This window comes from Brienomyrus brachyistius, chromosome 12, assembly GCF_023856365.1.
Source record: "Brienomyrus brachyistius isolate T26 chromosome 12, BBRACH_0.4, whole genome shotgun sequence".
In the NCBI taxonomy this organism is placed as follows: domain Eukaryota; kingdom Metazoa; phylum Chordata; class Actinopteri; order Osteoglossiformes; family Mormyridae; genus Brienomyrus; species Brienomyrus brachyistius.
The window spans coordinates 19,035,834-19,053,002 of NC_064544.1; the positions used below are offsets into that span (position 1 = coordinate 19,035,834).

The window sequence follows — 17,169 nt, forward strand, 5'->3', positions numbered from 1 at the left end:
TTTCAGTTTTGGCTGTCTTTTAGGGTCAGTATGTAGGCATGTCCCCGCGACCCAGTAGGATAAGCGGTTTGGAAAATGGATGGATGGATGTAGGCATGTGCAAAATGACCTCTGAAAATGTAATGTTGCAATGTTGATGGATTTTGATTGAGACTGGAATCCATGACTTTTGAAGCATTTAGTCATTGATTGCGTTTTGTATGAAAGCAAAGAGAAATGCTTTGCAGTTTAGCCCACATAAGCTAATGTTGTGGGGACTGTATGGAGAGTTTTGGAAAGCGACTTCAGTATTGCAGTATCTGTCTTTGCAACTGAAAAAAACTGTAAAATTCACACTGCTCACAATGTTCACACACATTTCTAAACATTGAAGAAGCCAAAGAGTGACTAGAACATAGAGTATGTGCCGGATGAGAGTGCAAGTACCATAGGTGAATAGGAGTTGAAATTCACCGTTAAGGTACAAATGGGGCACACAGAGGATTCTTTCTGCATCGCCCAACAAGGCACAGCATCTCTAAACCCTGCTCTGAGACACGGCAAATGCAGAATGAATATTCTTCCCTGACTCTGGCTTAACAGTCTTAACTGTACAGTATACAAATATTTTTGGTAGACAACCATACTGTTTTTTACTATAGTCTTGCGGTTTCTAATTTACACGCCAACAACAGTATTGATTGGTAGTGTTTTAATTTTTTTTGCTGTAGCCTATAATGACTGTAATGATGTTCAGTCGTGTTTATTTAACTGACTGGCTTGATGCATGATCTGAAAGAATCTGAATTTTAGGGTTTGTGCTTAGTGCTTTGAGAATAGGAGAGGAGATTTTAGAAAATGTTTTAGCAATTCAGAAAAACTAAAATGTCAAGGCATGTCAGACAATTTCAAAGTGGGAAAAGTTTCTGCCACTACTGAGTACTGTACCCTGAAGTGCAGTATATGCAAGTAAAATGTTGTATGATCTTCATATAACCATTAAAAACAATCAACCTGGTCACCACATTCTGTTAAACATGTCAACATTATGGGAAAATTGATAAACTTAGTTAGTTACCCATCACCCAAACACACAAAACAATGGCCAGTATGTACCTCCCTGTGTGCTGGAGCTCAGATTTCAACAATGCATTCACTCGTCATTTTTTAACACTTCCCTCCTGCTGTGAATATGAAAGGCTGTAGCCGTCAGCAGCAACGAGGCCGTTGTACAGGACAAAACAGTATTTTCAATGGTTTTTGTAACAAAAATATAAAGACTAAGTTTAAATAAGTTGTCTTAATTTCAAAGCACATAATGTATTCAAATAAAGGGTTAAAAATGAGGCAGAAGAGTAATATGTACTTTTGCATCTAAAAGAAAGGCACTGAAGGATTATTTTATTTTAAAAAGTACTCAAAAATACAGCATGATAAGTTTAATTTTCATATACCACACTGTCCCTCATTGCTTGACAATATCAGTCTTATTACTTTGTTTGGGCCTGTAATTATTGTATTGCACACATCTTGGGTCCGCCTCATGTCCAAAAGGGGAAGTAAAATTTGAATTTTCTCTAAATATAAGAAAATTATACTTGCTTAGATTTTCATTTTTTGCTGTGGAGTTACAGTACCTGATTTCAGGTATCTCACCTGATTTCAGGTAAGTGACTTCAGCTTTCATAATCACTGCTCTCCCTGGAGGATGGACAAATCATTGCAAGTACTTTACACACAGAAAGTTAAGGGGCGGATCACACCAGCCCCCTTGTTTATTACATCATTTGGGGGGTGGGGGGGGTGGATCTCATTACAGTCAAGGTCCCACCCAGGACCCAGCAGGGACCAGTCATGGACCAGCCAGGTCCCATCATGGAAACAGGGGAAATTCAGGTTCCTGTATCTGTACCTGGAACTGCCCATCAGATGTTTAGAACTGAAGAAGCCTTTCAAATGAGAGGTGAAAGTCTTCAAGAAATTGAAAAAAGAAGATCAGTTGCCTTCGATTCAAGCCCTTAAGATTGTCTCCATGCATAAACATTATGAATATTTAAAGTTTGAAGTAGGTACTTTAGTGGTTGGGAGAGTCTTTTGGTCGATCCAATGGTTCTGTAATATTTGGTTTAAATTAATATTGTGTAAATGGAAAGATAAATAGCACTTAATGGGCCCTGGATTAGATGTTTGATGAAACTCATAAATATGGACTTTTTAAGTTAATCCTGTCACTTCTGTAGGGATCACATGACAATGAGGAGACTGAAGCATTGTCCCCCACTGATCCTAATGGACCAAACACAGAAGAGGGAAACAGGGGAACAAAAACTGTGATTCTCAGGGTTCCTGTCATTTACTCCACTTTGGATCCAAGGACACACTTACCTGTCAGTTTTTACAGTGTATTTCAGAAGAATATGTAAGCTGGCTTTGTAAAACATGCGTGGGAGTTTAAGTGCTTAATTTGCTGGTAGAATTTCAAGGATGTGAACAGTACTTCTTTATTAATTTACATTTAAACTGGGTACATGAATGAATGTTACATTTATATAGCTCTTTTCAGGACACCAAAAGCACTTTACTGAAGCAATGGGGAGCCACTTCAACCACCACCATTGTGTAGCAGCCACATGGACGATACAACAGCAGCTATTCTGCACCAGCGTGTTTAACACACAGTAGCTAAGGTGGTGAAGAGGCAGAACAGGATTCACTAACTGCTGTAGATACAGGGGATCATTAGGAGGCCAGATCTGATAGGGCTACAGTGGGCAATTTTAGCCTGGATATCGGGGTGCCAGCCCTACACTTTCGAAAGACGTCCAGGGATATTTTATGACCTCTGACAGCCAGGACCTTGATTTTACATCGTATCAAATTTAATACAACTATGTAGGTCTTTTGACCCATTTTGGGGTGGGGAAGGGTTGGGATATTCTACTGTTTTTGTGTAAATTATCTTTCATTATATGTGAGGTTTAAACTTGATTTTTATTCTAGAGCACTATATCCTGTATAACTGTATCCTGGGTTTTAGATAAAGTACCCAGACTATCTCACGGTGACTTCCAGTCCTTACATCCTTCAGTCCACACTGGCTTTTACTGATTTGTTACAAACATTCCCTTGTTGTAATACAGCTTCACCTTCTGCTGTTCACAGGATACAGGGAGAGAAGCACTGAAATCTGAAGGATACTAGTCACTGTTTGCCATTTTTAGATTGCCTACAGTCCCAAGTTTCCACATGTGTTGGATAACCAAAGCGATCAGATAATCAGTCACCAGATTATAATCTACCTCTTAACTGAAAGAGTACAAACTGGAGACAGATCCCCTAATACAGAGGGATTAGCATCTGTGCCACATCCAGAACCATTCAGTGTAAATGTCTGGTGGTTCTACTGGATACTGACAAGTACCCAGCCCCTTTGTTCCCTCTGATAATCATCAATTCTCCTCTGAATACCTTCACCACTCTATTCCTGATGTTACGTGCCGTAAGGTTCAGGGGAGGGGTTGCTCTGCAGATCCTGATCGTCGCATGTTGCTCCCTTCGACTCCGCCTCCTGGACCTGGCCACGTCCCCGATCTTCGACGCTGCTTCCGGATGTAGGATTGAAAAAGTCGTGGCGGGAGATTAGCGGCAGCTCTGCTCATTGTTGGTTGTTTGGTTTGCTTGCGTTCTTTTGGATTGTTTGTGTATGACAGATTTTTGTTTCCTGGTTTCCGACTTTTGCTTTGCCCCTTTGCTGTACCTTTGCCTTTAGTTTGATTGCCTTCTGGTTTTGATCCCTTGCCTTCCTACTGACTACTCTCTTTGCCTCGCCCCTCGGATACTGTGTTTCGGCTTTTTGGTGTGTCCTGTATGTTCGTGTCTGATAAGTACGTAGGGAGTGATTGCTGTTTTGTTTTCGCGTAAGTGTGGTTTACTCTGTTTTTTGGTTAGGGAGTTAGGCTTAGTCTGTGTCATTTCGTTTTCTCGTCTTTTCATTTAATTTAGAATTAGCTTAGTTTGGATTTGTTCGTTTGCACTGTTTTGTTTGTTGTTTGGGCCGTATCACTCCCGAAGTCTGTTTCCCTACTGTTTGTGAAAGTGTTTGTTTGTGAATAAATATAAAAAATTACGAAAAAAGAACCCTTTGTGTCCCGTGTTCCCTTTTCCCATCCCCTGGTTGTCTCGTTTTCCCCCCTCTATTCCCTTTACCTTTCTGATGATCCTCAACCCTAGACTGAGGATCGTAACACTGAACAGGTTCACATGTAATATGCTAGCAAGATCAAGGTATTGGGATAACCTTTAGGTTTGCTGTTCAGAGAGTTGCAGTGCAAACCATCGTACACAGCGGCCCTTTCTGGATAAGATTACCTCCCTCTGATCTAACGGGTCAAAATCAAAGCAAGGTGCATTGCAATGTCTGACACCCAGCACACTACAGCATATAAAATACAGGTATCCATCGACTTCCGCATTTGGAACCAGGGCCACTTGTTGCAAGTCAGTTTGGGCGTATCTCAAGTTATACGAGAGAGGCAAGATATTAAGGACAGTACACACAGTACTGAAATAATAATGTACATATTAAACCACAGCACTTAAAAGAAAAGTGAAAATAATTTCCCCGCGGTGTATTGACTGTTTAAAATGCTACATTTACATTCTTAAGTACAATAATTAGTTTTTCTTCCCACTCTTTATACTGTCATCTTGTGGGAAAATTTAAATACTGCAGTTTGAAAACAATTAAATGATTTCCTCCAGAAATTGCAGTACCTACGTTTGGCCACGAGATGGCAGCAAGAAAATTAAAAAAATATTTTCTTACGGTCTACTAGCAGCTTATGGTCTTTTGCCCGTTTTAGATGTTAATTCTTCATTAAAATAGTTTGACTTGGTCCAATGTATTTTTAATACAAACAATTACCTCATAAAGCTTCTAGTACACCGTGGGAAAATAATTTTTCTGTTTTCAAACTGCAGTATTTAAATTTTGCCACAAGACGGCAGTATAAAGAGCGAAAAAACATTTTACTTTATTTTAGTTTTTTTATGCAATAAAGTAATTTTAATATTGTTTCACTTTCCAAAAAAGTTTTCATCAATAATTACCATATAAAGCGGCCACAGGACTGTGGGAAAATCATCAATTTAATGTTAAAATTGCGATTATCTAAATATTCTCATAAGGCCAGCAGAAGGTAGTATGTAAAATTAACAACTATTTTCTTTGTACTGGTTTGTAATTCTGCTGAGGCCCAATGGGATTAATAATTTGCTCCATTTTGCTCTCCATAAAGGCATGAACAAGCTTGGGGGTCACAGTGAAGAGACTGCTACCTTGAGGCCCCCAGGGTTTTCAGGTCTTGTTCAAAAGCCTGTGGGCATGTGGCTTTTCTGCCAATTCCGAGCACGAACCATCGGCCTTCTGATCACAGCCACAGAGTCTTACTCTGCTGAGCTACACACTCATTATATGTATTTCACTCCTCTGACCCTTATCCTTAAGTTGTTGTAGTGTTTCCATCATATGTAAGAGGGCCTGCCCATCAGAGTAATGTACATCCTGTGACATGTATTGACTATCAAGAGAAACTGAAACACGGTGTATTAGGCTGTCAATGAGTACTGGACTAGGGCGAAAGTCTGTCTGATAACACTATGTAACAAATTTTTATTTTTATTTTGTTCCTGGGTACAAAGTGTGTTTTCCTAACCCGTTATGCCTAAAACAAACAGAGGATAGCTATTGTTCCACAAAAACTTCTTTTTTTGCTTCTGTGATCAGGATAATGATATTTTGAAATTTGTCTGTTTTCGAGAAAATTCTTGATTCGCATTCAATGCTGAGTGGTCTTCTAGAATATTCTTGAATTGCTAGAATTGTCCAGAAGTTTCTAGAATTTTCCAGAAGTTTCTAGAATTTTCCTGAATTATCTAGCACTTTCAAGAAACTTTTAGAACTTTCTAGAATGTTTTCGGACTGTCCAATAGTGGTCATACAAGTATAAAAGCACAGGTGACTCGAACCAACATTTCGGTTCATGTTATTGCTGAGTACGAGAATAAGGAATCGTAGTTAAAGAGCAATTATCATTTCATTTAGATGGCATCAAGAGGTTATTTGCACCCAGCAGATGCATTTTGCTATGTGTGTGGACAATTTATAAAGACGAGAGTGAGAAAGTATTCCGTGAAAGCATGTCGTAAGATGTGTGAGGCCTACAAGGCATACTTCAGCATACCTGTTGGGGATCAAGACAAGTCCTGGGAACCTCATTTCACAGGCGAATATTGCAAGAAAACTCTTGAAGGTAAGGTGAACATTTGCTGCTCGCTTATATGGCAAGGAGTCAGCAGCTTTCAAGTACCTCCAAGATCTTTTTCCAAAGCAGTCCGAGGCAAAGGTCAAGGCTGGTATCTTCGTCGGACCGCAGATCGAGAAGATCATAGAATGTGACGAGTTCGCCAAGCTGCTGAACAGTATGGAGAAAACGGCTTGGAACAGTTTCGTTGCAGTTGTTCTTGGCTTCCTGGGCAATCACAAGGCTGAGAACTATGTACAGTTGGTTCAGACTCTCGTAAAGAATTACACCAAAATTGGATGCAGAATGTCTCTCAAACTCGATATCTTTCACGCTCATCTTGACAAATTCAAGGAGAACATGGGCGCTTCCTCAGAGGAGCAAGGTGAGCGCTTTCATCAAGATATATTGGACTTTAAACGTCGTTACCAAGGACAGTATAACGAAAACATGATGGGGGACTACATTTGGGGGCTTCTTCGAGAAAGCGATTTGCAGGTCACTCGCAAATCTAGAAAACCTGCTCATTTCTGAACCTTTTTGAGTGATTTTTGACTGTCTTTGTCTATTTATCATGCAAGTGTTTTTTTTTATCAGACATAAATACGACATTTTTCTGGGCTGTGGTCATAAAATCTAAATTTGTGCTGAATGTAGTTGTTTTTCCATAGGCTTTAGACATAAGCAGTTGAAATACAACACTTGGAAGCCAGGAACAAAAATTGTGTTATCAGTGATCTGTTACAGTTACAGAGGTGACTAGGCTCAAACACGTTACTAAAGGGTTATTAGCCATACGCTCAGCCCACAGCACCACACAGCAATCCAGGAACGTAGGGAAGCACACAAAGGACTTGGGCACAGGGAGAACAGGATGGCCAGTGACACCTGCTGGCCAATTGGGGAGGAGACATGAAAGGCTGGGACAGACGGCTGCTGACCCAGACACGCTGTGCATGAACTTACGTGATTTCACATAAAGCTCCATGTGATAAATCTAAAGAGATTCATTTGTTGTTAGATTAAATTAAAAGCATCTTCAGATATTTGGTGCTGAGTATATGAGTATATACTCATAACTGTTGCTGTTTTAACTGTGGTGTTATTTATTTATTCATTTTTATCTTGTACTGTCTCTGTCACTTTTCTTGCATCTTTGTGGTCTGTCAGTTAATTTCGTTGTCCAGGCAACTGAACAATGACAACAAAAGTCTTGAACTTGAACTGAGTATATGAGTATATTCTGAAACCTGTCAGCTCTTGACCTGAATGCCTCCTCTGTAATTGGCATGATGTTATCCCATGTGAGTGATTATGACTCCAGTCAAGGGCTGGAACAGCTTAAAGGCTAGGCTGGGAGGAAGCTGAAGGAGGAGAAAGAGGAAAGCTGGTACGCATGTGGGGGTTTTATTTGCAGATGGAAAAGGGAGGATGACCAGCCTGCAGGGGGCGCTGCCTCCTATTTTCTGAGGCCATTGGAGGATGACTAGCCTGTAGTCAGTCTAGATTTGCATCGAGTGAAGAGAGTCACTGTATGGATTCTCAGGCTGAGGGACACACTCCCACATCTAAGCATTAGAAGGAAAGAGCTCCTGTCAGAAGTCAGTATGACTGAGCAGGTTGGGGAAGCAGACTTTTCTACAGCTGCATGGCCATACTGTACACTCTCAGTTATAAATGATTTGCAGAATGCAGAGTTGGATGTAATGGACGTAAAGCTTTGCAAAGAAAGAAGGTGCAGGTAAAGAAACCCAGCAACTGCACAATGGAGTATTACAGTTTTTCTGAATTGCTAAAACACATTTCCTACAAATTCCTCTTCTCAAAACCCTAAAATTCAAGCTACACTCAGAAAACCTTTGACTCGTCTTGCAAAATCAAACAATCTTCTCAAAACTATTTTATCTTTGCTCAAAAGCAAACACTGCTTTCAGATCATGCATCAAGCCAGTCGGTACATAAACACTACTGAACAGTCATTATGCATTATAGCAAAAAATTGAAAACACCAGCAGTCAGTGTTTGTAGAGAATGGGACACATTTACTGAGGTTGTGGTCTTTTGCATGCTGAGCTGTTTCGGAAACCAAAAGACTATAGTAAAAAAAAAATTATACAATTTATAACTGATATGTAAAGTATTCAGCACTCGAAAAGGTTACTGTAAAGAACACAGTAAAAAATCCAGGTGAGAAGGATATTACAGTAAAATGTGCAACTGACAAGCCAGAATCAAGGAAGAATATTTACTCTGCCTCATCCCCATGTCTCAGGGCTGGATCAGGACAGAGAACTTTGTCTACATCACAGGAAATGCTCTCCCTTGCTGAGCGATGTGGGAAGAATCCTCCATGTGACCCATTTGTACCATAACCTTGAAATTCAACCCCCCTACAGTACTTGCACGCTCATCCGACATGTAGTCTATGTCCTAGTCACTCTTTGGCTTCTTCTCATGTTTAGAAACATGTGTGAACGGTCATTGTGTTTAAATGATGAGTACTGTGTACAGGGCCGCTGCTAAGGATTTTGGGCCCCATGAAAAGAATCTTGACAGGGCCCCCAACACAGTTTATTTGGGGCTTCTCTGGGCCCCCTCTCAGTCATGGGCCCCGAGAATCGTCATCGTTTACCCCCCCTTTACAGCTCCCCTGACTGTGTGCTGGCTGCGCTTAACGTCTGCAACCTGTGTTTTCCATTTCGCATCAAAGTCCACCATGGTGCAAAATTCACTTTGATGATCGAGAATCTGTTTAGAGTTTTGCGAAAAGGCTGACTCAGGTCTGCAAATTGTGCCTAACTAGGTAAACACTGTCTAAAGTTTTGCCAAATGAGTGACTGATTCAGTAAATTAGTTTTGGCAATTTGCAATTTTGTTCCAAGAATGAGATATAGTGCTTTAGCAACTCATAAAAACTGTAAGAGAAGGTGTCTATTTGAGTCAAAGTACAACGCTAGAAGAGGCTGAATGCTAGGTGTCACAATGATCTTCACATTGGGGGTGGGGGGGGGGGGACTGGTGGTGTCTGAGCACCTGCCCCTTATGCCTGAATAAGTGAAAGTGCTCCCCTTTCAGAGTTTGAAATGCCCATTTTAAAAATCGACTATCATGCATAGCCCCCCCCCCCCCCCAAACCGGTCAGCCACGCCCCCGATCAAGCATCTGCCCCTCAAATTGTCTGTGCACATCACTGAATAAAATGCTTACAAGAGTGAAACATAAGTATTCACAGCAGTGATATGGATAACATCCAGATACACTATCTGCTGCAAGTTACACTGAGAATAAATGACTTTGTTTGACTTCCATCCATCCATCCATTTTCCAAACCGCTTATCCTACTGGGTCGCGGGGGGTCCGGAGCCTATCCCGGAAGCAATGGGCACGAGGCAGGGAACAACCCAGGATGGGGGGCCAGCCCATCGCAGGGCACACTCACACACCATTCACTCACACATGCACACCTACGGGCAATTTAGTAACTACAATCAGCCTCAGCATGTTTTTGGACTGTGGGGGGAAACCGGAGTACCCGGAGGAAACCCCACGACGACATGGGGAGAACATGCAAACTCCACACACATGTGACCCAGGCGGAGATTTGAACCCGGGTCCCAGAGGTGTGAGGCAACAGTGCTAACCACTGCACCACCATGCCGCCCGCTTTGTTTGACTTTAAAATGTTTAAATATTAGACTGGGAAATTAAGTGAATAGTAAAACCTCAATTTTGAATCTGACAATGGTTAAGAATGCTGCGGTGAAGCTTTAGTCCTGTTTTATAGAAATGTTTACAAATGAGCCCAAGTTCCAGATGGTGGTTGTGATATCACACAAAACAAGCAATAAACGTACCTTGGTCACTCAGACAAGAAATCACCGTGCATTTTAACCTCTATACCTCAAATGAAGCACGAATTAGCATATAAAGGTTAAAAAGCACGATACTTTCTTGTCATATCGGCGCAAATACACATAAAATACTGTAATGTAACAGCAAATTCCTTATTAAAGCTGCCGCCACCTTTTTCTTAACCAGTCCGTTCGTCGTCTCCACAAAAACCCACACAAAGAAAACAGTAACATTTACACTTTCCTTTATTAGGCAAATCCCCAAAATTTACTGTTCATATAAGATACCAGGTTTGGGTGAATACAGGCAGGAATAAGGTTATGCAATCTAACCTACAGAACACCAAGCCAGCAACTAGCACCACCCACCACCACGCAGTATTGCACACCCCCAAAATGTCTAAACACGGGATAGGTTAAACTTGAACAAACTTTATTACAGTTTTTCTTAGTTGTTTACGCACAATTACTTGTACTTGAGACACAATGACTACAACATGTAACTGATGCACCAACCCCCTGAACCAATTCTGGTAAACTACAAGCACAATTCCTGCTTTACACTCAAATTGCAGTTTTAAAACACACTTTTTTCAAAACACTACACACAACCCTCTGCATTTGGCACAATTTTCATGAAGAAGTTTTCACAAGGAACACACTGTCATTCAAAATTGTAAAGTCAGTTGCCCTACTTTGCATACTAACTCATCACATGGGTAAACACCTGTCACACATAATTGTAATTTAGAAATCAGAGCTTTATAAAAGGCCAACAGGTGAGCTCTTCTGTTTTGGAACAATGGATGCCAACGTTGGAAACAGAGGCAGAGCCAGAGGAGTGAGAGTAAGAGGAGGAGGACAGGGAGGACGAGGAAGGCCAAGGAACGTAATCTCTGATGAGATCAAAGCCACTTTGGTTGACCATGTGGTCAACCATGGTCTAACAATGAGGGAGGCTGGCCAAAGAGAGTTGAAGTCCCTGGCCAGCGTGGTGGGAACATCACAATGTGTGCAGCAATTACCAACCATGGTGTCATCCACGACCATGCTACCCTTGGCCCCTACAACACTGCCCATCTGATCACATTCCTGGAAATCCTATACAACACACTCATTCCACCAGATCAGATATATGGCCCAGAGCAGCTCAGGTATGTTGTCATTTGGGACAACATAAGTTTCCACCGGGCTGCTCCATATTCTCCATTCCTCAGTCCTATTGAGGATTTTTTTTCTACATGGAGATGGAAAGTGTATGACCGAAATCCCCTTCTCCAAGCTACGGAAGATGCATGTGGAGATATGGCAGTTGATGCTTTTCATGGCTGGATTCGCCATGCTAGCCGATATTTCCCCGCTGCTTGGCCAGGGCAAACATTGCTTGTGATGTGGATGAGGTGCTGTGGCCATGCAGCAGAGTTGTTTTTTTTTTTTTTTACTGTAACTGTATTCAGTAAATTCTTGGAATATAAATTCAAAAAAGGCTTACAGTAAGTCATTATGATGAATGGAGAAGAAGTGGTCATAGTGTTTTACATTAAGCACATCAGTAATCAACTGGTTCTTATAAATGTCTATTCAGATGATGGTTTGTGTGTGTCATTTGAAAACAAAATACAATTTTGAGAAGAAATTACATTGGTATGAGTTTCATTTTGCAAGAGAATTGAAGGGTTCTGCCCATTGTGTGTGTTTTTTTTTTATTTGTGTGTAGAGTTATGAGAATATGGGGCATGCTTTCAGAAAATGTGTGTAAACAATTGGGAAAAACTGTAAACATTTCAAGTAAACATGACTTCTCTGACTATAGTTTCAAAATAGTTTTCCTAGGATTTGTTAGAGGTGTTGTATGGTGGCTTTTATTAACACTGAATTTTAAAAATAAATATTCGTATAAAATACATAAATATTAATAAATATTGCTCTGCTCTGTGTCATCATTAGTATCATTACAAACAAAAAAGGAAAAAAAAAACGTGTATTCATGTTATTAATATTATTATTATTATGATATGTTACTTGGGGGCGGCACGGTGGTGCAGTGGTTAGCACTGTTGCCTCCCACCTCTGGGACCGGGGAGCGGTAAAAAATAAGCGGTTTGGAAAATGGATGAATGAATACTTCACACAACACTTAACTCATATTAAGCTGCCTCCTGTTTGTCTTAGGTAGTATCGCAATTTGATCCTGGTTTGCGGTCTCTGGATCCCATAGCCTAGAATCCACTGAAAGAAATCTGTAATCTGTAGTAATTTGTTGTCGGTCCCTAAGCGGTAAGCGGTGGTCTGCGGGGCTGTGGACCTGAAATGGCCGTCTTCCGACTGCTTATAGCGTATACAGTAAAACAAGGCTGCGGCATCTGGAGGGTGTGTGCTTATTTCACCGCAATTCGCGACTCCTGAAACTTACGATTGCTTCATTGGCTAAACAGCTGATCTGCGCGTTACAATAGGGAAGAATTTCTGGGGTGGGAAAGATTTCTTATGACTTGGCATTTTTGTTTCAGCACCAGACATAAACTGGAAATGAATGTATTATCAGAAAAACGACGATGAAGGGCGAAAGTTTCAGACTCCTTTTCATCTTCATCGTCATTGGCTGTGATGGTATGTATTGCCTAATTTAAGTGTCTGGTCATTCGTATGTATATGTTTATGACTGCGCTTGTCTTTTTTTGGTGTACTAGTTCATACAGAAGAATTTGTTTACCAGATATTCAAGTAACATTTGTAAATAATGATATGTTCTTATTTTTTAATGCTCTAGGTCATGATTTTATATCTCTTATCCCTGTGGCAGGTTTCCTGCTACACGGCTCTGCTGGTCCTCTAACAGCCCGGCTGGGAGGAGCTGTACTGCTGCCCTGCTTTGTGGACAGACCCCTGCCTTTGGAGGAGCTGGAGGTGGACTGGAGAAGGACTGATTCAGACACCATCGTGCACCTATTCCAGGATGGTCAGACCAGACCTGAATCACAGGGGGACGCCTACAGGGGCAGAGCCCACTTCTTCCCTCAGGAAATCCCCAAAGGCAACTTCTCTCTGCTGCTTGAGGGTGTGAGGACTGCAGATACAGGAGTGTACAAGTGTGTGGTTTATACAGAGCAGGAGAACCATGAAACACGGGTGGAGATACAGGAAGTAGGCAAGTGAGCCTTTCTGATTTATGGCTTAAGTATTATAATTAATTATTTTTGGAGTTTATTCATTCTATTGGTGTACGTTGAATATAGTCTAATTACCTTTGGAGTTATTTGTTACATGTAATTTTCAAACAAAAATCACGAAAATCATTCATCTTCCAGGTTCCTAATGGCAAAATTTAAAAACTGATAAATAAATATTAAAATGGAAACAGCCCAAACTATTTGAGTTTCATCTCTGAACAGGAAGGAAAAACACACAGATGTCAGGTTGCCAGGTTGTGTGAATCTTCCTGTAATTGTTCCAGAGCGACTGGTGGTGACGGGTGCAGATGAGCCTGTCTATGCACATGCTGGAGAGGATGTGACTCTCAGCTGCTCTGTGGACACACATGTTAATGTGACAGAGCTTCAGGTGAAATGGAGAAAGACAGACGATGACGGTGACATCTTGGTGCTTCTGTATGCTGATGGAGAGAACAGACCAGAGTCACAGGATGGGAGATACTCTGGAAGAGCTGAATTCTTCACTGAGGAAATTCCCAAAGGAAACTTCTCAATGAAACTGATGAAAGTCAGGATGGAAGACAAAGGAGAGTTCAGGTGTGAAGTCCACTCAGATACTGATTCTGCCAATACAACTGCCAGGATAGCAGCACTGGGTGAGTCACTAGAAGGACTGGTTTTAACGTGCATTTCAGCATAGTTCTGTGTGATTAAATCTCATTTTCATTCTCCTGAGGGTCAGTGGTTCTGTTCTAGACTGAGTTTTATGGACGTGCCACAGTCTAACTGGGTTCAGTCAGCTCAGTGTAAAGCCTAAAACACACCAAGCTAATATTCGGTTGTTGAAAGTTGTCAGGCTGTCGGGTGGAGTTGGTCACTGGCCAGTGTGTGCAGTACGATCACAAATGATCACTCCTTGTCTTGGCCAATTGAGCATGTTGAATGTATGAAAGCTCTGAATGCTGATGATACAGTGTGTAATTATTAAATATTAATAATAACACAATAATCATTTCGGAGCTACAGAGACCATGGCACTGGAAAAAATGCTATAATAGCTGTGCATTTTATTAATTGTACATAACATTATATGACTGGGTAAATACAATTAAACAGCTCTCTGTATCATGTTGTATAAATATGAACATGTTTTAAAGCTGGAGATCAGTTCGGAATCACACACCTGTGGAAAAAGATTTAATCGTGAATTTTTGCTCAAGTTTGATAATAATTGGTAGTTTGGATGTGATGATTATACTCTAACAGCCTATAGAAAATAATATAGAAAATAAACTATAGATATGTGTGCATTTTTTAGGTTATTCATCCCTGCATTGGCTGATTCTGTGGCTGTGCATCGCTGTCACACCTGTAGTCCTACTTACTGGTGCTTTATCTGTCAGGTATTTAAGAAGGGAAGGTAAGTGTAGTATCTGCTCTGTCATTTCTAGTAATTATGACGACATCAGTGGATCAATGTTTGTGAGTGTAAGGCAGGACTGCATCTACATAAGGGTGCCTGTCCATTATAGCAGTGGCCCCAACCTTTCTGCCACCACAGACTGGTTTTATTTTCTGTTCAAATAAGGGAGGGTGTGTTAAGAGACGTGTAACAGTTCCCAATATTTTTTGCGTCATGAACCAATTTAATGTAAAGCAATATTTTCACGGACCGGTATAGAAACGACTAAAAACAAAGTGTGTAAAAATACAACTCACCACCCCCCTGAATTAGTGGGAGCCCTGTGCTTGTTTCCCTCTTACGAGCCGGTCCCATCTGGGGGTAATGGGAGACAATGACACCCAAAGTGTGATACTTATGTCCAGTCTACTGCATAATTTGTTTTTTGTCACTGTCACTGCACCAGCTTCACAAACAGCCTCTGTTATCCGTTCGCTGCACCCTGGTATATAATGCTCCACGGCCCGGTGGTTGGGGATCCCTGCATTATAGGACTTAAGTGTGATGTAATTAACTTGCCTTGGTCTTGTGTTTCATTGAAATTATACTTTAAATAATGCAAGAGCTGCATCTAGTGAGACTGACCGTCTCTACTGGGTGTCTGTAGGTCAGCATGCAGCAGAATGACCATCTGAGGATGGCTGTAGGGCATTAAACTAATATATTAAATGCATAAACCATCTGTTAAACAGCATGTGGTTAAATTTGGTTCTACTTTCTGTCTATAGATAAAAGCAGACAGGCTCTGCTGAGTCACTGTTCACATGTCACAGTTCCGCCAGTCATTGTGTCCGCAGCGTTCATCCTGTGGGGTGTAAATGAAGGTGAGCCTGTTGAATATAAAGAATGCTTAGAAAGCTGACAGATTTTCATTATTTGTGTCTTGTGAGTTTTCTGTTTTAAAAAATATTTCTTTTATGAACAACAGAGTGCAGTAGTAAATAAAATGGATTTATGAACAGGATAATAAAAACGTTCTTGGTCTTTTCTGTCTGGCCAACATGTGGATCTAACTAAACATACCTTTTAGAATAAGATTTGCCAACCCAAAAACTTTACCAAATTTACCTAGGAACACTCACAGAGTTAATAAAACCGTGAAGAGCTGCTTTAGTGTTTCTTTAAATTTTTATTTGTATTTAAGGTTGATAAACATCTTTTAAATATTGTCAGTTACAGGCGGTTCCCGGGTTATAAATGTGATCCGTTCCCTAAGGCTACATTTAGGTCTGAAAAATAATGATACATTACACAACAACAGGAACAAGAAGAAGAACAACAGCAGGAGTCACCTGCTCACCTCTAAGACAACTAAGCCAAGTTCTCACTTTTAATTTCATGACTAAATTGTAATGACAACGTAAATGAAAAAATGGTCGACAATGAAAATTGCCACGAATCTCTGTCCGTTATGTTCTGACGAATAAAGACAAGATGAAATTGCTGGCTCTGTTTGGGCAGACAACCTAAACCACAGTAGCCGTGTCAAAGCATTGGTCGTTTTACTTTTAAACCAATCATTTATATATGCATTAATCTGCAAATGCATGTATGTCTCCATGCATCTCTCTCATTGGATGATTTGTTTTTCCTGCTTGGTGCATGTATGTGCAAATGCCAGCTTCCCGTATATCCATCCGTCCATCCATCCATCCATCCGTCCATCCATTTTCCAAACCGCTTATCCTAGTGGATTGCGGGGGGTCCGGAGCCTATCCCAGAAGCAATGGGCACGAGGCAGGGAACAACCCAGGATGGGGGGCCAGCCCATCGTAGGGCACACTCACACACCATTCACTCACACATGCACACCTATGGGCAATTTAGCAACTCCAATTAGCCTCAGCATGTCTTTGGACTGTGGGGGGAAACCGTAGTACCCGGAGGAAACCCCACGACGACATGGGAGAACATACAAACTCCACACACATGTGCCACCCGCTTCCCGTATAACTAATGCTTAATTCACACTACATGATTTTAGCCCCGATTTTCCACTCTGCGACAGTTTTTGGAAATTGCCAACAAAACCCCCAGATCTGAGGCAAATTGGTGTGCGATCGGTGCCGGCAAACCACCGCTCAGTCGATATCTGTGAACGGTTTACAACACGACCTGACCTTCAGTTGCTCTCTTTGCTCAAGTTAATTTTCTGCACTCAAGTTTTGACATGGGGGTGGTGTTGATAGTTTGGGGGCAGGCTCATGGATGTTTCTGTCAGCAAATGCTATTGGCTGATGGCTCCTGGTTTTGTGATTAACTGCACACTGGGAAAAGCTTCTCCAGAAGATAAATATGGCAGACAAAGAGTAACATCGACAGGTAGCTAGGATAGAAGCAAACCATGGTTTATCTATCTTATAACTGTCATGAGCTGCCTGCGTCTTATCCCCGTTTGACCAGCAGAGGTCACTGGTCATCCT

General features: G+C 41.2%; 1 protein-coding gene and 1 long non-coding RNA gene across 6 annotated transcripts in view; one reads left to right on the forward strand and one right to left on the reverse strand.

Moving 5' to 3' along the window:
- The window catches only part of LOC125705039 (uncharacterized), an 87,141-nt gene extending 73,913 nt beyond the window's left edge, over window positions 1–13,228 (reverse strand). The window contains exon 1 of the long non-coding RNA XR_007381332.1: window positions 13,104–13,228. This is a non-coding gene — a long non-coding RNA (uncharacterized LOC125705039). The remainder of the gene's footprint in view (window positions 1–13,103) is intronic.
- LOC125704985 (uncharacterized) overlaps window positions 12,286–17,169 on the forward strand; it is a 39,309-nt gene continuing 34,425 nt past the window's right edge. For 2 of the 5 annotated variants that reach the window (XR_007381315.1, XM_048971230.1), the window contains exons 1-5: window positions 12,396–12,742; window positions 12,936–13,280; window positions 13,587–13,940; window positions 14,603–14,704; window positions 15,475–15,570. Coding sequence is in view for 4 of the 5 variants with exons in the window: in XM_048971230.1 (XP_048827187.1) it covers window positions 12,688–12,742; window positions 12,936–13,280; window positions 13,587–13,940; window positions 14,603–14,704; window positions 15,475–15,570 (952 nt within the window). In the remaining variant the exon portion in view is untranslated. Of the gene's footprint in view, window positions 12,305–12,395; window positions 12,743–12,935; window positions 13,281–13,586; window positions 13,941–14,602; window positions 14,705–15,474; window positions 15,571–17,169 lie in introns of those variants that run through there. The other 3 variants (XM_048971232.1, XM_048971231.1, XM_048971233.1) reach the window with 3 other exon arrangements.